Genomic DNA, 24648 nt, shown 5'->3' with positions numbered 1-24648 from the left:
GCCGTTCTGCGCCTGCAACTGTTTATCAGCTTATTTCTCGCTCGGTCGGCCCCTGTTGCCTATTGATCCTGATTATCTAATTTTTGTGTGATCTTCAGATTACCGAGTCACCTTTCGCCGTCAGGAGCAGTAGGCAACATGGAGTCGATCTCGCCAGTGTACTCGGCCGCCACCAAGCCCGAGAAGCGCTACTCGCCGCCATGGGCTGATTTGAGCATTATCGGGATTGCTGGCAGTTCCGGCTCGGGCAAGACTTCAGTGGCCATGGAGATTGTGAAATCTCTGAATATTCCCTGGGTCGTCATCCTTGTAATGGTACCAAGCGTCAAACCTCCGTCTAGAAATGCACCCCAGTATTATTATCTTGCTATATAGTCACGTTATCTAATGATCTTATGCAGGACTCGTTCTACAAGAGCTTGACCCCGGAGCAGCATATTAAGGCGCATGAGAACCAATTTGATTTTGACAGCCCAGACTCGATTGATTTCGATGCTTTGGTCCAGTGCTTAAGGGACCTCAAGAAAGGGTACGATCTCTGTTACCCCGATTAGTACGCCGAAGGCTTTTCGGAGTCGATATCGGTATCTGGTACTGACATCTGTACGCTCTGCAGGAAGAAGGTAGACATTCCTGTCTACTCGTTCGTTGAACATCAACGACAAGCCCATACTACCCCGCTCTATTCTCCGCACGTCCTCATCCTCGAGGGCATCCTTGCCCTTCATGACCAAAGGATCATGGATCTCTTGGATGTCAAGGTATGAACCATGCATGTACTTCACTTGAAAGCTGGTACAATACTAAATGGCAACGTTAGATCTTCGTAGAAGCGGATATGGACGTCTGTTTAGGGCGTAGAGTCCTACGTGACGTCAAAGAGAGAGGCCGAGACATTGATGGAATCATCAAACAATGGTTTAACTATGTCAAGCCCTCATTTAAGCAATATGTTGAACCTCAACGATCAGTCTCAGGTATGAATTCTACCTTTCCCCCCCCGACACCAGGAATGATAGCTAATGACATTGCTGCTAGACATCATCATCCCCAGGGGCATTGAAAACAAAACGGCCATCGGTAAGAGTCACATTATCTTGGAGTTTACCGCAAAACTGACAAGTTAGGCATGGTGGTACAACACATTCGACGCACGCTCGAAGAGAAGTCCGAGAAGCACAGCGCAACTCTCCAAGAGTTACGAGACCTTGCATCTGACGAACAGCTTTCGCCTAATGTCGTAATGATGCCACAGACGACGCAGTTCATCGGCATGAACACCATCCTTCAAGACCCAGAAACGGAACAAGTCGATTTCGTCTTCTACTTTGATAGACTGGCCGCTCTGCTGATTGAGAAGTATGCCTCCTAAACTAGCCAAGCCAGCCCGCATATTTTGATTTGTGACTAACGACGGGAACAGGGCGCTTGACATCACTCAGTATACCCCCAAGGAAGTTTCAACACCACAAAAAACAACCTACAGCGGTCTGAACCAAGAAGGCACCGTCTCAGCTGTCGCTATTCTTCGAGGCGGCTCGTGCCTCGAGACCGCCCTGAAGCGCACAATCCCCGACTGCATCACAGGCCGAATGCTCATCCGGACAAACGAGCGCAACGAAGAGCCCCAGCTGCACTATCTCAAGCTGCAGCAGGGTATTGAGGAACACTCGACCGTCATGCTCCTCGACCCGCAGATGGCAACTGGAGGTGCCGCTCTCATGGCTATCCGCGTATTGATTGACCATGGTGTGGCGGAGGAAAAGATAGTCTTCGTCACTTGTGCTGCTGGAAAGGCAGGTCTTCAGCGGTTGAGCAAGGTGTATCCCCACGTGAAGGTTATCGTTGGGCGCATTGAGGAGGAGAGGGAGCCGAGATGGATGGAGAACAGGTATTTTGGATGCTAAGGAAGGCGCAGTGATATATAGATTGGCACTGCATATACATTACATACACGGGTTGTAAATAGGGATCTATTTCGGGAAAGAGCAGAGCCTTGTTTTCAGCGATTACTGACGATCTTACGCGCATCGAGCCAAAGCGAACCATTCGGTGTGGGGAGAATAGGACTTTGAACATACCAATCCTTTAGACACTTGCGCTTATCTTCAACCAGCTGTGTCTTATCATTCACAAGCTGGTCCTATAGACAAAAATTAAGTAAAGAAATTCCTGGGTAGCGCCTGTTTGTAGTAGAAGAGAGCACCACTCAACCGCCTTCTATACCAAGCCTCCGCCAGCGGAAATTCTGCGGTTCCGCCCGGCAGAAAAAAATATCGAGCCCCAAACTCTTCTCGAAGACCAATGTTTCCAACCCATTAACAACCCATTACGGATTCTCTCCCTTTGGCATATGGCATTGTGCCAAATAATCCTTCCCCATACATAATTCGTCTGTGAGCGCACATCTCGCAATCATGTCAGACCGCAAGAAAAGCAAGAAAGGCAGCGGCGGTAAACGCGATGCCGGCCCTGTTATCAGTACGTATCTCGACTCACCTTCCCATTATAGTCGGTGCTCGAGCAGATCGGCCTCTTTTCCACTTATATTTGCAAGATAGCTAACGTACCATTCCTTGTAGCCGACCCTCGTTTTGCAAACATCCAATCAGACCCCCGCTACCGCCTCCCCAGCAAGCGCCACACGCACACAAAGCTCGACAAGCGATTCGCGCACGTCCTAACAGACCAGGACTTCTCACGGAACGCCGCTGTCGATAGGTACGGAAGGAAGCTCGCGCGCGATGACACGAAGAAGCACCTTGAGCGGTTCTACAGACTTGAGGATGAGGAGGGCGAGGGGGAAGACGATGAAGAAGAGGAGGAAGAGGAAGACGACATGAGCGTTGAAGATGATGAGGTCGTTCTCAAGGAATTGAAGAAGGCTGATAGCCGCGCTGCGAAGAAGGTGGGGTATGACCCTGCGCGAGACGGTGGATTCTCGGATTCGTCATCGTCGGAGGAGGATAGTAGTGATGATGAGGAAGAAGATGAGGACGAGGAGGCGTTTGGAGGCGAAGAGCTGGACTTCCCGGATAAGCAGCGCGAAGACGTCCCCATCGGCGAAATCACGAATCGGATTGCGGTTGTGAATTTGGACTGGGATAATATCCGGGCAGAGGATCTTATGGCTGTGTTTTCGAGCTTTGTACCTGCTGGCGGGAAGGTCGAAAAGGTTGTGGTTTATCCGAGTGAGTTTGGAAAGGAGAGGATGGAGAAGGAGGAGACGGAAGGGCCGCCGCGGGAGATTTTCGCCACGCAGGATGAGGATGAGGAAGATGAGGATGAGATTGAGGATGAGCTCGATTCTGAAGAGGAGGATGAGAAGATCAAGAAGTCGATGTTGAAGGAAGACAAGGGCGAGGAGTTCAACACTACGCAGCTCCGGAAGTACCAACTGGAGCGTCTACGTTACTTCTATGCTATCTTGACCTTCTCATCTGAAGAGGCTGCGAAGCATGTCTACGACAACGTTGATGGAGCGGAGTACTTGACCAGCGCAAACTTCTTCGATCTCCGGTTCGTGCCCGACGAAACCGACTTCTCTGACGACCAGCCGCGAGACGAATGCGAGCGCATTCCCGATGGGTACCAGCCAAACGACTTCGTGACGGATGCCCTTCAGCACAGTAAAGTGAAACTCACATGGGATGCGGATGACAAGTCGCGCAAGGAAGCACAGGCTCGTGCATTCCGCGGCAGCCGCAAGGATATCGACGAGAATGACCTCAAGGCCTACCTCGCTAGCGACAGCTCCGATGACGAAGAAGAGGGCGGTGTGGACATCGTGGATAGCACCAAGGGAGAAGGAAACAAAATCTCATCGAAAGAGGCGGAGCGCCAGCGCATGCGAGCGCTTCTCGGATTAAGCGCGGAGCCCGTCAAGTCCTCCAAGTCAGATGGTCCTGTTGGAGAGATGGAGGTTACGTTTACATCTGGTCTGGCCGGTGAACCCAACCGCGACACGATATTTGAGAACGAGCCCGAGGAGACTAGTATCGAGAAGTATCTGCGCAAAGAGCGCGAGAGGAAGAAGCGGCGAAAGGAGAAGCTGAAGGGCAAGACGGATGAAGATGACGAGGAGAAGAAGGAAGAGGAGGTTGAAGAGAAGGCACGAGAAGAGGAAGATCTAGGCTTCAACGACCCCTTCTTCGACGACCCCTCTGGCAAGGCCGGCGCCGCCGCTCGCCGCAAGGAGGAGAAGCGCAGAAAGCGGGTGGAACGCGAAGCCGAGGAAGCAGCCGCCGCAGCCAAACGGGCAGAATTGGAATTACTGATGATGGACGACGACGACGCCAAAACTGGAATGCGGCACTTTGACATGAACGAGATCGCCAAGGCGGAGAAGCAGGCTCGCAAGAAGAAGGGTAAGCGCAAGGGCAAGGATGCTGCGCCGGCACAGCCCGACAACTTTGAGATGGATGTCAGCGATCCCCGATTTTCTCGACTTTTCCAGAACCACGAGTTCGCTATTGATCCTACCAACCCACGCTTTAAGGCTACGTCGGGTATGAAGGCGCTGTTGGAGGAAGGCCGTAAGCGGCGCCGTGATCGCGACGAGCGCGGAGACGACGAGGATGTGAGCCGTGACTCGAAGAAGCAAAAGCAGCGGTCCAAGAAGGGTGCGTCTGCAGAGGGCGGGGATGATCTGAAGAGGTTAGTAGAAAAGGTGAAGCGGAAGACGAAGGCTTGATTGATTCTGCTTGTATTATTTGTATAGATCTACCACTACTGCATTTTATGCCCCAAAATAGCGAAATCAGGATTCTACATAGCATATACCATATGAATGACTTTGTTTCACAAACTACAGAGTATATTTGCTGTTTTATAGACTATTCTTCGCTGAATGTTGCAGGCAGGGTCCGAGCTTCATAATTGCTTCTTCGATCCTTCGCTTCTGCACGCCCGGCGTCTGTTCATCAGCCCCCCGGTCTCCAGCCCAATATCTGATGTAATAAGTCAGTATAGCTTTGACAATGATTTCCATCCCGACAGCTGTCGAGCTGCGGCATCCATGCTCGTACACGCAGAGCAAGGATGGTTGTGCAACGCATCTTGTCATTTGCATCTGATCTGGCAGAGATAAAGGTTTTTGGCTCACCAATCGGCGACTGAGTGCAGAGCGAGAGGAAGTGATCAGTGGTTGAAGAAGGAGGTTGCCGCCTCCATGAGGCTGCACATCTGCAGGGCTGACCTTAGATAGACAAGTTGGAGGTGGGCTGTCCTTCACCGCCCTTTCGGCATCTTCAGTCTTCAGCAACTCGGAGGACCCAACCACCTTCCTCTTGTTACCCATCCACCCTCCACTCCGTCCCTCCGCCACGTCTCCTCCCCTCTTCTTCTCTTCTGACCTGCTTTGCAACTGTCCCTGGTGGAGTGGTCCCCAATTGCTATATACAGCCTTTTTACCTGCTTTACTTCGTTGCCGTCGCCCGGAGGCAACGTTTAACTAGATCCGGCATCTACCCCTCGGGTCGACGGATTCCTCGAGGATGGTCCTCTTTCGGTAGATTGAGTGATGGGGAACTACAGTTCAGTTGACTCTGGCTGTTGGTGATTTGGCTTCAATTCTATTGAGCGTGCGCCCGGGCATTTATCTGGGGACGCTGTTCGTTCGATCTACTTTGCATTGGGTGGAATTTACGTTCTCCGCTGTGTTAACTTGATCTGTCCGTTTATTCTCGCATATTTGCGACCTGTCATTCGTTTAACCACCATTACCCATCTGACCAGTCTTACCTTACCGGCGCCGTCACAATGCTTGGCCGACTCTTGAATACTGCGGCTTCGACGTTGAATCCGTCGGCATATTCTTCCAAACCTCCTCCTCAGCTCGAATCAGTCACCGAAGAGGAACATACCTCCGGCCTGTTATTTCCAGATGCGAGTGTGCTGCGACGCTCGAATACGCAATCTTTCCCCCTACAAACCGGGTTTAATTCCCCCAATGCCTCCGGAGCTGGCAACTATGATGACCGCGGGGATCTGGAGTCTGATATTCAAAAGGACTTCCGGGTGGTAATTGCTCAGAATTCCTTGGGTGATAGAGAGCCATGCATACTTCTCGATACATCGGAGAATGCATCGGAACCGCGCTCGGCCGGGCTTGGTATGGGACCTCAGGTGTCAGAGAATTCTGGGCATAGACATGCTCGGACAATGTCTTCTTTCACCCGCCAACGGCGTGGTCATCTGTCCCAGTCGTCAATGACCGATCAAGGTTCCTTCGCAGCTCGGACTGACACCCGCCGGTCGTCTATATCTTCTACTTCCAGCGCGCTTGTGCGTGCTCGCAACCGTAGTTCGACGATGTCTCCAGCCGGGGGACCCCACGAGCCGATGCATTCGCGACAGCCGACGGATATGAATGATGCTGGACTGCTGAATTGCATCTTTGGAAGCAGCGCATTCAGCTACCGAGGCTCTTCCACAAAGATGCATATAATTTCAGCGGACGACGCACCGGGAGAAGTTGGAAATACGTCTCCTGGTATGCGCCATCCTTCTTTCACGAAATCATATACCACCGGAAGCACGCCCGGTTTCGCTGGGCCAAGTCAAAAGTCTCGCTCCAAAGTGACTATTCTCCTGACTAGGATGTTCAGCGTCAATTTGCCGGAAGCAGGCGATGCAGGCGATGGGCAAGACCTTGCTAGTTCCTTGCTTCAAGAGTCTCTCCCCGAGACTGGGTTTCCCTTCCCCAACGTCATGCACGCTACACCGAAGCGTAAAAAGATCAAGGAAAAGAAAACCCCAATGTATGCAGTTGCAATGACTATACAGATTCCGGTGTTATCTCGCAGTGCTGCACGGCCAGCGTCGCGTTTCAGTAGCCAGGCCCCTGATTCACCGAAGCCGGCAATCTCATGCTCGCTGGACTCTGATAATCGCTGGCGTGGAGGGTTCTTTGATGAAAACCTTGCATCCGCTCCTGCTAGCTTAGACGAGCGGATTGACATGCTTGTTGATCATTGGGATGTGATCAACCGCACATTGTCACATCTTGAACGATTGTCGCGAACGGAAATACTGTTGGAGCTGAAAAAAGTCGACTTTTCGGGATTGCAACCGAAGCCTGCAAAGCCTCCAAACATGCAGCGTACTAACCAGACTTTCCTTCACTTACCCGCGAACGCATTGCAAAATTCGAGGCTCAAACCCGAGGCGCTTCGAAGTGCTGGCCGCATTAGTAGTGCTTTGCACATTCCAAGAGTGATAACAGGGCAAAGCCGCTGGGGTGTATGGCGCGAAGAGGGTCGATCGATCATACGCACCATGGGAGACAAGGACCATAGTTTCTTCTTCCTCGTTTTGATCACTGCTTTTCTGGGAAACCATACAGAATGGCTGAATGCCCTGGGTCCCGAGTGGTATCGATCGCAGCATAATTCCCAGCAGAAGCTCTTTGCACAGTTGGACGCGGTGCCGGCCGTCCCATACAGAACGGTGATCATTTCAGATAATAAGATGACTGCTCGGCGACTCATCTTCCTTCTATCGGCGTTTTTACCACCAAAGCAACGCTTTGAACCGCTACCATCTCCACTCCGACCGGGCACATCTGCCTCTACTCGTGCTGTCTCTCAAAGCCCACCTAGTGTGCCTGTCTTGCGGCCGGAACCGCTTCGCAGGGCCATTGAGCGCCGGGCCCGGTTACAGCTGAAGAACCTGTCTGATAAAGAGCATCATCACAGGTCTGTTAGTGCTTCGTCAAATGAGACGGCCCATAGGTCAACAGACGAAGCCGACAACGACTTCAGCGTATATCGCAGAGGATCCGATGCTCGTTCAATTCGAACGATAGGGATCCCTATGCATGCGAAAGATGCTCGCAGCAAAAACGTTAGTACGCCAACGACCTCGACAGCGAACCCTGGCAATGCAGTCCCTGTACCACACTTTGCATCGCAGGGAAGGGTTGAAAGGGAAGAATCGGCTGTCGGAGAAGGCGCAGACAGTCTAGCGTCGGAAACTTTGCTGAAGAACCTACAAAGAAGCGAAAGCTCTAATGTGAGTTCGAGCGGTAGTCTTCCTTCGGCTGGAGGTCGGTGGGGTAGTCTTTTCAGTGGACTATGGACCTCTCGCCAGGGATCGGCGACGGACTATGGCAGTGGTGGACCGCCGATTGATCGCCGGCGCTCGGCTTCGATTTATAACATTCCACCCAAGCAGCATTCGCCGTCGCTCCAGCGCATGGTCGAAGAAGCACCTGCTGAAGAACCCCCTCAAATCGCTACTAGCGCAAACATTTCCATTCCACAACCTTCCAGTTCTCAACGAAAGTTTGACGAGGATACTCCAGACCTGTCTTCAACAACAGATTTCAACAAAGACACACCGTTGAGGTTATCTGTCCGCGAAGAAGATGGAATTGTGGATGTTGAACTTCCATTACCTGGGTTCATGTCTTTATCCTCATCGGGTGACTCCACAATGGCATCGCCTAAGAAGACTCGCACATCAGTCACGAGCGTTGATGCGTTTGGTTCCACTCATAGCAGTGGCTCAGGCTTTCATCATCTGCCGAAAGACAGTGATGGGCCGAATATTAACGTCGCTGGATGGCTGAGAACCTTCCATGATGACTTTTTGCTTCAAGGTGTGAAGCCTTATGCAAACCTAGAATCAGACATTAAACGTGCAATGCAATCCGAGCCAACGCCAAGCAATACTGTGGCCTTGGATACTGATGGTTCAGAGAAGTGGGTGGATGTTGCCACGACTCTGATCACTGACGTGCGGACCTTTACCGTCAAGCGGCTGCGTCTCAGGCGTCGAGCTCTTGGGAATGGGTCTGTGAGATCGCCAATGTCGCCGAGAGCACTATCAACTCCTGGAACACCCCGTCATGTTCCAGGTGGTTCCATGTCAAACTCTCAGGTCAGCGCTTTCTTCCCTTCTGTCATGGGGTCCGGGATGCCTTCTCCTAATCCTCTATATGATGGATATGGTATGCGCGAGGTAGAGGAGCGGTTTGTGGAAGAGCCTGTAATGGATTTGGATGGAACGCTTGTCGATGCGCTTGAACGCGTTCTAGCGCAGAGCGGATCATCCTCATTGGCACCTACCCGGGCACCGTCCCCATCACGAGCACGAAAGGAAAATGACAGAGCAACCGAGTCTGTCCCCGCGCGTGATGACATTCCTTCCCTTGAAGCGCCTCGTGCCGAATGCCGCCGGCTGGTCCTGGGGGCGTTAGAAGACGTAGTCCGCAGTGTTTCCGCTGAGCTCAGCGGTGAACAGCAGGGAGGGCTCGACGTGGCAGATACACAGCGCAAGCGCCTCATTACTGGCGTTGATAACACGCTGCGAGAAGGAGTTCGCAAATGGCTCCTCGACATTGAAGAGTCCTTGGCCTAGGGACCTCTACAATTTGCTTTTACTACCTCATCCACTTGGAACTTTCGACCTTACTCCTAAGTCTTTAATTTTCGAACTCGCTTTGGCAACAACTGAGATACTTCAGATGTTATAATCGAAGTCATGACAGTTTGTTAATCTTCAAGTAGTTCTTGTCTCTTGTTCTTGTTCTGTTTGATTATGATACCCATGTATTCAGTTCTTCGGCTTCCTTTCACAGTGCTTTTGCATGATCGTGATGAGTTAACGGCCTTGACTATAGCATACATAAACCGAATTGATATTAAAACATCTTACCTTAGTTTGTAGATCTTCCACTGTACCTTTTCATGTTTAGTACTCTCAGTAGATTATTTTCGTGAATCGGCAGAGAACAGAGACTGTCATCAATTTCCTCTAGGCTCCCTGCCAGACCAAAAGCACTACTTTCCGACCGAAGTCACCTTAACACTCCTTTCACCCTCAACGCCCTCAACACTAACACCAACTTCCTCCTCACCCCTCAAACCAACACTCACAACCCCCAAAACCTCTGCCGTCTTTGCCGGATCCACAATTTCAACTCTCGCCTCCCCATCACCCCCCAAATACCCATTCACAATAACCTCCAGCCCATCCCACGGGTCATCCTCCGGCTTCTCGAGCTTGTAGTTGACGGGCGTCATAGAGCTCGGTCTAATCAAGATCGGCAGTGTCTCGAACCCATGTGTCTCAGTGTACCACCTTCCAGCCTTGTACGCCTTGGAATGATCGAACCAGGAGATCCAACTCCCCAGCTGCTCTTCCTTCTCATCATCCTCAAAGGTCCGCGGAACATAGAATGTCACAACCCCCTCATCGCAGAATACCGGCGCAATGAGCAAATTAGACCCAAACATATACTGCGTATCCAGAGCCCACGTATTCAAATCACCGGGAAATTCAACAAACATAGGTCTCATCAGTGGTGTCCCCGTACGATGTCCAATAAGCGCCTCAGAAAGAAGATAAGGCGTGAGACTAATCTTCCTCTTCACACAGACCCGGAGGACATCAGAGCAATCTTCTCCATAAATCCAAGGGACGCGGAACGACGAACTACCGTGGAGCCGGGAGTGCGAGGATAATAGCCCGAATTGGACCCAGCGCTTGTAGAGTGCTGGTGGGGGTGTCCCTTCAAAGCCGCCTATGTCGCTGGCCCAGAAGATGTACCCGCTTAGTCCTAGGGAGAGGCCACCGCGCAACGACTCGGCCATGGCTTCGTAAGTGGATTCGCAGTCGCCGCCCCAGTGGACGGGGTACTTTTGACCTCCTACTGATGTGGAGCGCGCGAAGAGGAGGCTGTTGTTTGCGCCGGAGGTGGCGATCATGGAGTCGTAGACGATGCGATTGTAGAGCAATGCGTAGTAATTGTGCATCCGTACGGGATCCGAGTTATCGAAATACTTGACACCGCGGTAGGGAATCCGTTCAGCGAAATCAGTCTTGAATGTGTCGATGCCCATGTCCATAAGTCTCTTCAGATGCCCCGTATACCACTCTGCAGCCCTGGGGTTCGTAAAGTCGATGACTGCCATCCCGGCTTGCCACAGATCCCACTGCCAGACTGACCCGTCGGTCCGGGTAATGAAGTAACCCTCTTTTTTACCAATTTCAAAGAGCGGGCTGGCTTGTCCGATGTAGGGGTTTATCCAGATGCTTAGTTTCAGGCCGCGGTCTTTGAGGCGTGCTAGGTAGCCCGCGGCATCGGGGAACATGTCGCTGTCGAAGTCGAAGTCGCACCATTGGTATGATTTCATCCAGAAACAGTCGAAGTGGAAGACGCCCAGGGGGAGGTCTCGCTCTTTGAAGCCGTTGAGAAAGGATGTTACCGTTTGTTCGGAGTAGTTTGTTGTGAAGCCTGACCACAAAATACATTAGCATATACTCCATAGTAGACAGAAAAGGGAAGGACAGACTAGTAGTCAACCAAAGATTATAGCTCCAAGCCGGAACAAGACTCGGTTTCCCCGTTAGAGCCGTATACCGTCTCAGAATCTCCTTCGGCGTCTCGCCCATAATAACAAAGTACTCCAGTTCCTCTCCCTCAACAGAAACATTCACTCTCGTTGTTCGCTCACTCTGCAACTCAAGACTAACTTTCCCGGGGTGATTAACAAAAACACCGTACCCCTTCGAACTAATGTAAAACGGGATATTCTTGTACGCGAGCTCAGACGATGTCCCGCCGTCCTCATTCCATATGTCGACGCTCTGACCGTTCTTGACGAATGGTCCGAATCGTTCGCCTAGTCCGTAGAGTTTCTCGCCGACGCCTAGGTCCAGCTCGGAGAGCATATAATTCTGGCGTTCGAAGAAGATGCCGTCCGAGAAGCGCGATTTGGGCGTTGTGCTGTCGGCGACGTACCCGACTGAACGCCAGGAGTTGCCCGTGAGCTTTTTGCCATCGGGACTGGTGAATTTAAAGCCTAGTTCGTTGGGGGCTGTGTTTGCTGTTAGGGTTAGCGGGCCGCTGGTATATTTGACACTTTGGCCCTGGTCGTGTGTGATGGAGGTGTGGCCGGTCGATGAGGCGAGTTCGTAATGGGGGCCGTTGTCGACGCCGCCGGCCCTGTGATTCCATTTAGTAGATGCGGAGAGTAGAATGGTGCGAAACCTACCAATGAATAAATTTGACGCCAATTATACCCTCCAAGGGCGAAGTAACCCGTGCGGAGACGGTAGCTGTCAAGCAATTGTCAATCAGCCAGGCTCCCGTGCCTTTGATCTAAAATAAGACTCACGAGAGTTCAACGTATCGCCACGATGCCGCTGGAATTTGTTAAGAAGCAAATTGACAGTCTCTGTATCCTGCTGAACATCCACTCGCTCAACGTTGCTCATCCAGTCGATTCGAATGCCCTCCTAGAGAAGAGTTAGCCAGATGCGTAGAAAGAAATTCGATCGAATCGAGCGTACCCGTAGGAGCCACATGCCCTCCGTGAACTTCATCTTGTCTCGAAATGGTCGAGTTTTAACCGCTGGTCGAATGCGATTGGCAACCAAGGGGAACAGTCTCAGACGTACGTTAAGATAGCTTCCAGCTAGCGTCGAGGCTGGAGAAACCCAATTATAAGTAAGGCTAGGAGTTCCGCATCCGCAAAGGGCGAAACTCCGTCCTGTTCCACATTATCTTGGCCGTGTCTTCCTCTGCTTCCGGTTCGTTATGATCTGGCTTAATTGTTGACGGTGCATAAGGCGGGGCGAGCTGTGTCATTCCATTGATGAGGGGTAGGGGTAGCCGGAGGCCGAATGTAGATTGAGGGCAGGAAAGTAGGGGGAGGATCGTGATTGAAGCATATGATCATGTTGAATATATCCACGAATCATGGGGCGAAGGAGTAGATGCAAGTTGGAGGTGGAGGTTAGTTAGTGGGGTGATGGTGTCAAGAGAAGAGGAGCTAGGGGCCCTTACTCAGTAGTACCGTAGAAGCTAGGGATTTTGCCTAATACCGGAACCCGGCTAAATCGTCACTTTCATGTTCATATTCATTAAGTATACTATAGTGCTACTATCCTATACTACAGTATAACTGCAAGTACACATCAAGCCCCACTCAAATTCAACGGCCTCAACCCACCACTCCTCGGACTCCCCCTACTAACCACACTCTCCGAGCGCTGTCTAGCTCGAGGATTAATAAACGACAGATTCCCCGAACCTACAACAGAAGACAAAGCTAAACCACCACTAGCACCAGTGGTATTTCCCCCAGCCCCAGTCGTAGGCCGACTCGGCGTCCCCGGCGGCGGCGAAATATGGTGCCCGATAACAGGACCCGGCAACTCCAGCGACGGGATCGAGCTATCAATAAAGCTTGCTGTTGCAGTCGTGGGCGTTGCCGCAGCAGGCGCAGCTTTCGCAGAAGGCGGGTAGATGAAGGATTCCGAATAAAGCTGACCCAGTCGCACGGGGTCGTTGCAGAATTCTTCGAGTCCTTGCAGGTAGTACTCCGGGGCGCGGTAGAGGTTTGCGCTGTCAAAGATGGACTGGCTTAGTGGGCTCGTGGTGCCGGATATATCGTGGATGGGCCGGACTGCGGGAGATAGTCGTGGGGAGACGGCTAGGCGGTCGATAGGTTCGCGCGTGCGGTGGTGGGTGTGGTGTTCTGCGCGGTTGTGGTAGTCGCGGCTGGTGGGCGTTGTGCGGGTACTGACGAGGCGGTTGGCCAGGACGAGAAACTCGCCTTCTGGTGTCAGTTGCACGAGTAGACAGCCGGATTGATGGATGTATTGCGGGTATTTGTAGTCTGGTCTTCCCCAGGAGTAGCCGACGTCGACGTCTGAGGGGAAGGCAGAGCGGGCTTCGAAGTCGAGGACGAAGTCGAATTTCTTGAGAATGAGTTTTTGGAAGTAGTGAGGGTCTGGCGCGTCTTGCTGGCTGAATGAGGCTGTATTGAATAGGTTGGAGTTCGGACCTTTGGGAGGCGGGATGCGGAGCGTCACCTTGTATGGCCGGCGGAACGGCTGCGTTTGGTCGATGACGCAGCCTTCAGCAATGGGCACTTGCACGAGCTTGAGCCCGAACTTCTCAGCTGTTGCAGCCCACGATTGCACTGTATCCTCGATAAGCTTTGGCGTGGTATTCATCCAGCTGAGCTCGATATGGAAGCAGTTGTCAGGGTTATGCACCCGGTCATAATGAAGGTCAATGACCTCAGGCCGATTCGAGCGCTTACGAGGATCAACATCAAGCTTCAGTGTCTTCGACAGCAAAACAGTAGTCTTGTTCTTCGACTTCGTCGGTGTTACCGGTGTTTGAGGCGGCGCTTGCTCAAGGCTCGCATTCCGAGAATGCGCACTCCTAGGCGAGCTATTCCAATTATCCGCCACAGGCGTCGAGGGAACAGACTTGTCCGACTTGATCTGGAACCAGCTATTCCTAGACCCCGGCCTCTTCACAGCCTGTTTCACAGAGTGCTCTTCCGCGAATCGGTAGAAGTAAGTACCATCTTTCAGTTCATGCTGTCCCTTGACGTGATGGAACAGTTCGAGCTCTCGTAGCTTGTTCCCGAATTTGACAGCTTCTTCGCGGCCATCGATGTCTTTGAAGTTCTGGCATAGCCATGTCACGAACTCATTACCGACGAAACAGTGAGGGTGGAAACTCTTGTGCCATCTGCGGTCCATTATCTTTACGCCCTGGTCGCTCTGCAGGATTCCGGCCAGAGTGGTCAGATCGATTTTCGACCGTTCCAACAATTTTGACTCGGGCAATGATGGCGCAGGAAGACTGTCCAGGCCGGGATCCGTAAGCAGGCTCGGCTCCGCAGCAACAACCTCCGACGGATTCCTTGTTTGATAAATGATATTCAGCGGGTTCGGCCCCCTGTTCTTGATCTCGATCCGCTTCTCCTCGAGAGGGACATATTTATGTCTTTGCCAGGTAAGCGTAAGCTGGTTGATACCAAGCAGGTGAATTTCCTCCTCATTATCTTCATTGATGGGGGTCTGGTGCCTTGAGTTGACATGCAAAGGCACCGGAATGAGTACATACCGCACGCGCCAGAAATGGAGCTGCTGCGCGGGGTTGAAGAGATGATCACGGTGGCCGGCGACATAGTTGTCTGCGTAGTTCCAGTTATACTCCTCTGTCGAAGAGCGCAGGTTGATCTGCTTCACGTCGTACTCTTTGCTCATGATTGTGCGCATTGCGGCGGAGTACATCGTCATACTGTCTAGCCCGCTCTTCATTTCAGGGGCGAGATCTGAAAGGCTTCTGTGCAAGTATCGCGTGACTTCGACTTCGGTACCACCGTTGCAGGTGAGGCGGTGGATAGAGTGGCCTTTGGATAGGTAGACGGTCGTGCCGTCTTGTCCTAGGGTCTGTGTATCGAAGACGTTAGGTGATACAAGGGCGTGTCGCGGGGAAGCCTCGACAACATTTTTGCCAACAACTATCTGGAAGCCGTGGGATAGACGTAGCGAGATCATTTCTCGCATTAGCAGGCCCGTTGTCTTTGGTGCTTCGATTCCTTCCTCGTCATTGGGAGATACCCTGTACGGCGTCTGCAGGTAGTCTGTCTCAAGCTCATTCTTCATCGGGAACTCCTCTGTCGTCAGGGGCAATATAGCAGGCGACTTGAGACTCTTCCATTTGACGACCGCAACATGAGGAGGTCTCGGATACGCATGCTGCCAGCGTCCAAACCAGCTGGTATCCCTCGAGACCTCACGAGGCAAGTTACAAGGATTAACAGACCGCACCCAAGGAGCAAGAAGCCTATTCTGAGAATTCTTGCCCGCCTGTTCGCGCCCAGTACTCGGAGTCAATTCGAATCTAGGAACTGCGGTCTTAGTCTTAATTCCCAGCCCGCTCTTTTCATTGAGCGGATGTTGGGCGCTTGAGTACGACCCTGTCACTGAGCGCGCGGGCTGCCCCGAGTCTTCAGAAGGTGCCTTCAATGGGACATTGATATCAATCGGTCTGGAGGGCGTAAGACTAGGGCTGCTACTCTGCGTCGAGCGCGGCTTCGAGGATGCACTTGCTTTGGGTGTATTTGGATTGGGCGATGCTTCAACGACCGTATGGGTCGAAGCCGCATCAGATGCACTGTTGAAAGATTCATGGCTCTTTGCTTCGCGCAGTGACCCAGCACCATTTTTCGTCGCTGCAGTCGCTTCACCTGTGGCATGTGCTATGTTAACCTCTGCCATCGCCTGCGCTCTTGGCGGCCCAGCAAAGCCCAGCCCCCGTAGCGCAAAGCTGATCGTGCGGGAAATCCTCGGCGCACTCGGTCTGGAAGCTGCCTTAAGCGCAGGCTTCCGCGGTGAAACGGCCTTGCTGGCTGCTGTAACGGTGGTTTCTTTAGCAGCAGCAGAGGAAGAAGCTGAGCTCTTTGGCAACGCCTCCTTCCGAGGCCACTCGTTCGGATTGACTTCCTGCTCTCTGAGGTGCGTTACCGACCGCGCTGAAAGGCGCTCGTGTGTATTTGGCTGCACCTCAGGCTCACTAGGCCGTTTTGGCCTATTGTGTTTGCGGCGCTGATGCCGCCTGGAAAATGGTCTGAAGACATTGTCGTCGTAGTCATCCATCCAGTTTGCGGTCATGGACACTTTTTGCGATTTGGTGAGCATTTCTTTAGGTGTTCCCATGTGCCCTTCCAGGAAAGATCCTGGTCGTAAACTGTCGCTGAATGGAGGTTTGTAACCATAGTTTCGTCGTAAAGAAGACCTGGATGGTGCCAGGCTTGCTGAGCTTAAGCTCCTGGTTATGCCTTGTCCTTCCGAGAGGTATGGTATAGAGATATTCGACTGCTCACTCTCCATAACACCGCCCATTTGGATCTCGTACATTCGCACTCTTGGCATAAACACCTTCGACTTCTTAGTCACTGTGAACGGAATAGGCGCGTTTGGGTCCTTTTTCAGAATGCGCCGAGACTCTCTATACGTCTCTGGATTCCAGTAGGAAATGTCAAGCCAATGTGGAATGCCGTAACTCCAGTCATGTGCCGGAGTCCATACCCCGCGTGGTCCGCTGGCAGGAGGCGTACTCGAGACAGTCGACTTCGGAGAGAAGTGTGTGCGATTTGTTAGGCTTGCGAAAGATTGCCGCATCTCCGGCGAATACCCGCCACCTTGAATATCAGCTATTCCAGATGCTGGTCTTGGCCGGTTCGGCTCTCGGTATTTGAATAATGGTACCGAGTGCAGTGGCATGGGACTTAGACAGACCAAGTCAATAGCGATACCGCGGTTAGTGAGCGCTTCTGTCGTTGAGGTCAACGACTCGTACGATACTTCAAAGACACCACTTCCAGGCGTGATTACAATGATAGACGTCCCCGTGTGCACCATATCACGATCAATATGATCGAAGGACAAATGCGACGAAGCCAGGTGCACCGCCTCAAGAATATTTCCGCGAAGAGCGGTACTAGGTCGACCGCCGATAGTCGCATTCGTAGAACTGGTTCCCGTAACTGGATCCTCAGGTGTCTTGAGAATCGAAACATCCCGCAAGAACGTTCTGAAATCCTTCTTCAACTCATCGAGGATAGTCGTCCAGTGCCCGCTAGCCATATCATTAACCACAACGCGGTAGAAGTCCCGCGTAGGCACATGGTTTGGGCCAGCCGCATTTCGTAGATTCTCCGAGTTGAGAGATGATGAAAGGCCCGTTATCGAAGCATCGTACTCAACTCGCGTAAAGAGAACGATGGTCACCAGATGTCTGGCGTCTGCATTCGCCCACCGCTTGAACAATTCTGGTAGAAAGCCATTGATAACCCTGCTAAAGAGGATGTCGCCCGTCCCCTCAGAGTCAAAGTCCCACATCTCCCTACTCATCTGAATAAAGAGGACATACTTCGCCGCTTCACTTCTGAAAACAGGAATCGTCTGCGGCGAGAAGAATCCCGAAAGCACTTTCTTCCCGCGTATAAAAATATTCTTCACAGTCGCTTTGATATGCCCCATAAAGACAATCTTCTGCCCCTTGTAGATGATCCTCCCAGCCAACTCAGACATGACAAGCCGCCACATATCAGAGCGCACAAGGAACTGGTCGCGAAAGGCAACATCCACATGCGAAGCCGCACACTGCGCCCTTTCAACGATGGAGATATAAACCGTCGACCGGTTCTTGAAACCGAAGATATTCGCCACGCTGCTCGTAACAGAGATTTCCAGTTTAGGTTGCCGACCACTAATCTCCTGCGGCAGCGGCTTCGCAACAAACAAGCACCGCGTCTGAAGCGGTGTCCTGAATTTCGCCATTGCATGCGAGCGAGGTGAGGATCCAGTTTCCGTTTCGCCATGTCCATGCCTATCGCGCATCGACCTCGACCTCATAGACTCGCCCTTCACACTCCCGCCCCCAGAACCATACCCATACCCATACCCCTCCCCCATCGCCCTAGCAGGCAAAATCTCAATAACATCCCCATCCCTAACCCCCGTATCTGAAAACGCAGCCTGATTAAACAGGATCTCATCCTTCGAGAACATCTCATCGTGAACCCAAAGCGAACACTGTCGTCGGTCTAATCCTGTCACCAGGAAACCCAGGGACCGCCCGTCCGAGGATGAAGGGTGGTCGGGGTCTTCGCTGAGCGGCTCATGGCCTTGTCCTTGGCTGCCATGCTCTTGACCTTGACCATGACCTTGATCTTGATAGTGACGTTGGGAGGAGTTTGTAGAATGATGGCTAGAGTCATTGTGGGAGCGCGATGTCTCGACCGAGCGGGCCGTGGAGACAGTCCCTACACTTACAGCGCTGACCTGTCTCAGGTGCGAGGGTGGGCGTGTCGGGGCCCGCATGGACATCCTGTCGCGTCTCTAGGGTCCCTGTCCGGTCCCGGCGCAGGGGTTCATTGCTAATAGTATCCTGCTATTTGTTGATTCGGCATTGAGCCGGTGAATAGTCCTGAGATGGATTCTTGGAGTTGGAGGACGTTGAATGAACGCTTGAAGTTTATCGATGCGGCGATGTAATTGGCGTATTGGACCGCGCTCCACGTGATGGGCTTTGGCTCTTATCTGCACGTGATCTTTAGCTGGGGCGGTGGGCTTAAGAGATAGGGGTGGAGGTACGGATATCTGCTGTGGAAGTCAAATCCGCTTGAGTTTTGATTGGCCAAGCACTAACGCGACGCTTCTATCTCTGGGCTGTGTCTGCCGAGTCCACAGCACTATTGGTAAGTGATAAGGCCATAGTTTTCTGGAATGCAAGGAGGTTTGGGCGGATAGTGGAGTACACTGGCTCTTAAGAGCAGAGTCGTAGTCTCTAAAAGATGTGTTAGGGAATATTGTTCTGACAGACGTTTGGTAGGCAGGTTCATTGTGTGTATAGAAGGCAGCTAAGTCTATATGGTAGATGTCTTCAGATCTAGGGCATACCCCATAGGTCTATATATTGGTTGATCACGTGAAAATACAAACTGCAAAAGGCTTTACCCTTACTTACCCTTGGAATGATAACTAGTAGTAGTGTATTTAGCACCGAATGTACGGTCTCAGTCAAACGGCCAAGCTTCTTTGCGGTGAGGGTCTCCGTGGGACCCCATTTTGGAGGGTTCATGTCACGTTAACGTACTCCCTAGCTTGAAGCTGTCGGACCCGGTGTGATATCAATGTGGAGGAGCGGTCTCCATGTAACAAATGGCAGGGCACCTGAAACGATGCCACCCGATTGGCGGCTCGTGATCGCGATGCTGCTGCCCAGGAATGTAAAAATGCCAGAATTTTCAAATACCGGCCGAGTCGGCCTGGTCGAGGAGCGTTCGGATCATTTCTCCAGCGAATTGTGTTGGGTGTCCCAAAAAAGGTGACTCGTCTTGGTCCCATTGTGGCATAGCTCTTTCACTAGCAGATGCTCTACGTCAAGGACTAAGCACAAGCGGTCTGCGAGACGTTGGTTGTACTGGAACTATTTGTTTTGTTCGTTTCGGAACTGGTATGCAATCTCTCCATAAACTCGTTTGCTCAGCATATTCCTCCATCAATCCGCGGGCCAAGGACCCACTTTCCGAGGCCTGTGAAAATAGCTTCAGTTATCCCTGTCCAATAATTCCAGTATATCAACCAAATACTCATGCCCCCGGCCCATTGTTCGGCCATTAGCTGCTAATTTCTTCTACTGTAGCACAGCTAGAGTCAATCGGAGCTGGCAACCACGGGTGCGGTCGAAGTGGCCTGTACTAAAGTTAAGAAAACTGCGTACCAAGCCAAGGGAGGTTTGATAGTGAGACAGGCAAACAAAACTGACAAAATTTTGGATAGTATTGCGCCGCACTATTCCACCAGAACAAATTCGTGTGCGCAGTACTGGCAGAAGGGCGAGGCGGTCATACTATTATATCATTCTAAAGTGTCCGCAGTCAGGTGGCTGAGATTCCGCGCTTGGTGAAATGTCAGTTCTCCCTTTGAGCTTCCAGAGCAGCTTCAATTCCACGGAAAGACGTCAGGTCCTGAACCGCGACCAAAGCGCGGTGCGCCGAGGGGTCCTTTTCGGCCAAGCTCGAAAGCCAGTTGGATGCCTTGGAAATACTTTCAAATGTCCTGTAGTGATGAACCGTGTTCACTCTTTCTTTAATGACCAGGCTCGTGAAGAGAACGGTGGTTGCTTGCATGATATAATGCACAGAGCACCACCATGGCGATAACCGATAAGCCCACGTCAGGTCCGGTACGTCGGGTAGAAGCTGCAGCATATAGCTAGCCATATCAATGCACATTGCAGCCGTGGTGGTAGTAAATTCCTCGGTCTTATCGTCCCAAGTAGCCTGCAGGAGAGTGCGGCTAAGGCAGGGCTGAGTTATAAGTATCTTGGTACTATAAAAAGCAAACGCAAGACTGAGCCTCTCTCGTTCGCAAGCAAGTGCACCCCGCGTGAAATGAAGCTCGGCTGGAAGCTTGTCGAGCCAACTGTCCGTTCTACTGTTCAAAGCAGAAATGATCATTTCCATTGAATGCCATGATTTTCGCCCCGCTCCTGGAGCATATAGGGCGTCGATTGTTCTTCGCATGATTAGGCCCAGCTCCACAAAGTAAAGGAAATGCAATGAAGCGTTAGGTGTCAGAAACTGAAGTGCAGCGGACGCGACCTGATCACTCTGTTGACCATGACTCGGGTTTTGATGCCGGGCAGAGTCGGGTACCAGCGCGCTTTCTGCCGATTGTGCCGAGAATTGGGACACTAGATTTCGCATGAATGAAGTACGCGCATCATGATCCTCAATCAACTGCTCAATTTCGCCCCTAGAGAATTCGTCTTCCGAAAAAGGTACCGGAAGAGGAGTGGTACAGGAATCATCAGTACTGCTGGGAAGACGTCCAGTCATGACACACAGCAAGACGTGCAGCACGTATATAGACCACCAGATTCTATAACGGTTCTCCCTCCAGCTGAATAGAATGGCGCTGCTTTCGTTTCGAAGATTAAGCCCCATGGTAATGGCTGATTGGATCGAAATCCCAGAAAGCCTCCAAGCCCTGAATGAAATATTAGCTATGATTGTAACAGAAATAGCATAACAGCCAGGAGCACATAAACGCACCTATTGGCCTGGCCCACCGTCATGAGATAGAAAGTAATCAACCCTTCAACTTGGACTTGCTGAAGGTTTGGATGACCCAATAGAGAAGTGTCGCCCATGCTGAGTCTCCAGGCTCGTGAAAAGTATACATTATGGTCGTCGGTGGTAGTCTCATCGTCTTTTGAGCTATTATGGACAAGTTTCATCGCGATAGCAAATATCAAATTGAGGACCGCCAGCCACCGCGTTCCGGGTCGAACAGAAGGTGAGGAGTAAAACGACTTGTACTGATCCATAAAAATAGCTTTGTTGACGATCGGGAAACAAGGGTGTACAACTTGGAAAAAGCTCTCGACTAGACGATCTGCAACTGTGGGAAGCGGGCGCCGCGACAAATCGACGTTGCTCAAGATGATTACGTCGGAGTCATCCACAAAGTAATTTGCTGCAGTAACGTAATCGCGAGCTAGATCTCTGTCTAGTCGGCCTTGGTGAAGATGATGGAGTAGCTTTTTTAGTCTATAAATCCACGCAATTTCTGAGTGCTCGCCAACGAAGCCCATGGCTTGTATTTTTTCGTCATGGTTGAAATCTTCTTTGGTAAGATCGATAGCGCCTATCGAAGACCCTGCATCAGTGGTGAGAAGAGGCGATGGGATTTCTGACGGTAGATGGCTCGGCGGCTGATCTTTGTCGTACTGCTGTTATAAAATTAAATCTGAGCAAACTCCGAGGTCAAAGTGTGTGGATGTGGAATCGAATATGCCCATGGAACCGACTGCGTGGAGCGGCGCTTACATCGCTGAAGATCCGTTCGACGTATTGAGCGGACAAAGAATCAAGATTTGGATAGATATTTTGCAGCAAAGTCTCGAGAGTATCAACCCGGGCTGTAAGGTCACTCAGCCGCCTATTCTACGCCGTCAGTCTTCGAACTCTCGTGACCCTTGAGGGATTTCAGCTAGGTTGCGCACCTCGCCAGCTTCTCGCGCTTGCGGTCGCCGTATGAACATTGGATTTCCGCATCCTGACATCGTTGACATGTCGGACGCTGCCCACTGCATTTCACTTTTTGCTCTCGGCAATTTTCGCATGCTCGACTAACACGACCTCGATTCGACACTGCGGCCGAATTTGCAGATCGCGGTATCGCGACTTTGTTGTTCAGTAATTGCTCTGGTTGTGCGGCAGCGATAGCGGCAGCTTGAGCGAAGCCTTCAGGCTGGCCAGAGGCCACCTCAGGTAGTACTTGAGGCGGAAACGTAGGCTGAGGGAAAGGAGGTGCTATCCAGCCATAAGTCGGATCATTTTCTGGAAATTCAGACGATGGCGGGTATGGTGGATAAGGATAACCACTCATTATTAGAGGGGAGAGGAAGGGACTAAGACGAGGTTTATGTCCTGTCGTCCGTCCAACTCCAACCAAGCGAAATGGAGAGGCGATCTCGAGGGTTGTGTCTTATATAATAGTCGTCGGGCTGAAACAAGGAGTCAAAAGATACGGCCCCTCAGCAGCTACGGAGTTGAAGCCATTTCGCTGGTGAGCAAGCAAATGCTGCGCTCTGGTAGGTCGGATTGTTTTTCCGGTTGCGTGGGCACCGCCCACTGGGCGGAAAGTGGACGCTTCGCCAATCATACTAAGCTCCGTCTTGATAGCAAGGACGGGAGGCTCCTATGGACCAGGAAAAACAGGCTGTATTTTCCTCGAGCAATTCCGGGGCTTGTTTATGCCGCTCGTTCAAGACGTCGACACCCCTCATTAAGGTTGGGCGGATCTTCCTGACGCCAACCCGCGTCTAGATTGACATATACCCCGGATATCGAGTGACTGAGTGCCAGCTGTCTCCGGATCGCAGTCCCGGGCCTCTCATAGTAATGAGGGTCCACTCTGTGAGTAGCTGGTGGCGTCGGCAACCAATGCCAGCCACAAGGTTCCGCTCGGAAGATCGGAGGGCGAACCATGCTTTCGCCTGAGTTTTAACATTACCATCCAAGACTTCGAAACCGTCACCCAAGGTCAACTCTTCGTTGATATAGCGAAGGCAACCCCATGTCCATCCCTTGAACATTGTCTCGGACGCGATACAGCTGCTGAAACGCAGAGGCTTCAGCTGCCGGTACGGAGATGTCATGCAGACCCGGTGAGCACGAATCAGAGTTTGCACACATTCGAACACACCTCGCCCTCTCTACCGTGTTTTGTCAAGTGGTCAAGTGCTTCAGTCGATCTCGAATCATTCCTTCAACCAGTTTTTATACCACCTTCCTCGCTCAGACGCCGTCGCTTTCCTTGTCTTGAAGAATAGCAATGCGGAATGCATTCGTACTCGACCCCTGTTCCAGTATGTCCACACTTCGCCCCCTGCTCTTCTGCTGGACTCGGCTAGGCGATTTAGCATTCTCAATACTCGGCCCGGAAAGATAAAACCCCCTTGGACACATCATTTCGCATATGAAGACTATTATATACGGCCCTCCTCTCATTATCCAGCAGCGTTGTCTGGTGGGTGTCCAGGAAGAGGGCAAGAACGGCTCCGGCTACCGAGGGACGGAAGGAAGGCATTACTGCCGATCAGGAAAGGAGACAAATACAAAGCGTTCATCAGGCCTAGAGCATATTAGTTGGGTTGCTTCCAAAACTGGCTTTGAGCACTTGCCTTGCGATGATCTCGGTACCCAAATCTGCACAGCGAGATGTGGCATCTGGATCTTGATTTGTGCTTTCAGGAATCATTTTTCGATGGGCGAAATAAATATCTTTGTTGCGGGAAACTATACCAAGGGCGTCAGGGTCAATATCACAAAACTGGGCGATCGGCATGCGGGCTATTGTTGCTAGAGCGCTTGTCAGGAGTATGCGGTTACAACAGCCAATAATGTGACACTGCGACTGATTACTAGCCGCGGGCTCTACTAAAAGTCTCCAGTCTAGGTGCCTTGCAACTGGCCAGGCCTACTCAAGTTGCCACTACTCTTCGCTGCCACAGAAGTCGATTCTATTTCATTACTGATCCCTCAACATCATGATGTTTCACAATTACACTAGCGCCATTTTCCATCGTTTTTCGCTCAAAATTCAGCTTCAAATCGCATTAGGTAAGCGTTTAACGCCTGCGATACGGCACGCCACGATTCTATACGACTATCATCTATCGATGTTCGATTGCGGCGTATACTACGATTTTACAAGAGCTAAAACAGGTGAGTGGCTGGAGCTGATATCCGAGCCAATGAGGACCGCAAACTTTGTTGGAAGCGAGAGTATGTCTTTCCTATTGGGTGGCCC

General features: G+C 51.6%; 5 protein-coding genes across 5 annotated transcripts; 2 read left to right on the top strand and 3 right to left on the bottom strand.

Moving 5' to 3' along the window:
• Nucleotides 1-138: 138 nt before the first annotated feature.
• Nucleotides 139-4693, top strand: BDV14DRAFT_190126 (pre-rRNA-processing protein ESF1; the record flags this gene model as incomplete). Its single annotated transcript, XM_073771292.1, has 8 exons — nucleotides 139-315; nucleotides 402-529; nucleotides 617-761; nucleotides 821-977; nucleotides 1039-1080; nucleotides 1128-1359; nucleotides 1424-1800; nucleotides 2583-4693. The coding sequence occupies 8 exons, from the start codon at nucleotides 139-141 to the stop codon at nucleotides 4691-4693; spliced, it is 3369 nt and encodes a 1122-aa protein (XP_073627626.1).
• Nucleotides 4694-5608: 915 nt separating this feature from the next.
• Nucleotides 5609-9574, top strand: BDV14DRAFT_74314 (uncharacterized protein). Its single transcript, XM_073777418.1, has one exon. It carries the CDS (start codon nucleotides 5761-5763, stop codon nucleotides 9361-9363), a length of 3603 nt encoding a protein of 1200 aa, XP_073627625.1. The 5' UTR covers nucleotides 5609-5760; the 3' UTR covers nucleotides 9364-9574.
• On the bottom strand, nucleotides 9575-12803 carry BDV14DRAFT_74317 (putative sugar hydrolase). The gene is made up of 5 exons (XM_073777419.1): nucleotides 12301-12803; nucleotides 12126-12246; nucleotides 12003-12066; nucleotides 11301-11953; nucleotides 9575-11242 (listed from the first exon to the last, which is right to left on the bottom strand). The coding sequence occupies exons 1-5, from the start codon at nucleotides 12331-12333 to the stop codon at nucleotides 9786-9788; spliced, it is 2328 nt and encodes a 775-aa protein (XP_073627624.1). The 5' UTR covers nucleotides 12334-12803; the 3' UTR covers nucleotides 9575-9785.
• A 56-nt stretch (nucleotides 12804-12859) lies between these two features.
• On the bottom strand, nucleotides 12860-18844 carry iml1 (GTPase-activating protein IML1). Its single transcript, XM_073775600.1, has one exon. It carries the CDS (start codon nucleotides 18649-18651, stop codon nucleotides 12928-12930), a length of 5724 nt encoding a protein of 1907 aa, XP_073627623.1. The 5' UTR covers nucleotides 18652-18844; the 3' UTR covers nucleotides 12860-12927.
• A 1108-nt stretch (nucleotides 18845-19952) lies between these two features.
• BDV14DRAFT_209257 (putative C6 transcription factor) lies at nucleotides 19953-22722 on the bottom strand (the record flags this gene model as incomplete). Its single annotated transcript, XM_073775599.1, has 4 exons — nucleotides 19953-21318; nucleotides 21384-22063; nucleotides 22161-22272; nucleotides 22337-22722. 4 exons carry the CDS (start codon nucleotides 22720-22722, stop codon nucleotides 20238-20240), a joined length of 2259 nt encoding a protein of 752 aa, XP_073627622.1. The 3' UTR covers nucleotides 19953-20237.
• Nucleotides 22723-24648: the final 1926 nt, after the last annotated feature.

The sequence above is a fragment of the Aspergillus stella-maris genome (genome assembly GCF_047715825.1).
Source record: "Aspergillus stella-maris strain CBS 113639 unplaced genomic scaffold BDV14scaffold_31, whole genome shotgun sequence".
Classification (NCBI taxonomy): Eukaryota; Fungi; Ascomycota; class Eurotiomycetes; order Eurotiales; family Aspergillaceae; genus Aspergillus; species Aspergillus stella-maris.
Note: the sequence above shows the minus strand (reverse complement) of the source record. Positions and strands in the feature narration are given on the sequence as shown.

Excerpts from the sequence above, each read along its gene's own strand:
- BDV14DRAFT_74314 (XM_073777418.1), top strand. The coding sequence starts at position 5,761 with ATGCTTGGCCGACTCTTGAATACTGCGGCTTCGACGTTGAATCCGTCG.
- BDV14DRAFT_74317 (XM_073777419.1), bottom strand. The coding sequence starts at position 12,333 with ATGAAGTTCACGGAGGGCATGTGGCTCCTACGG. Across the intron at positions 12,247-12,300 it reads AGGGCATGTGGCTCCTACGG|GAGGGCATTCGAATCGACTG; the intron begins GTACGCTCGATT and ends ACTCTTCTCTAG. Across the intron at positions 11,954-12,002 it reads GGCGTCAAATTTATTCATTG|GGCCGGCGGCGTCGACAACG; the intron begins GTAGGTTTCGCA and ends ATGGAATCACAG.
- iml1 (XM_073775600.1), bottom strand. The coding sequence starts at position 18,651 with ATGTCCATGCGGGCCCCGACACGCCCACCCTCGCACCTGAGACAGGTC.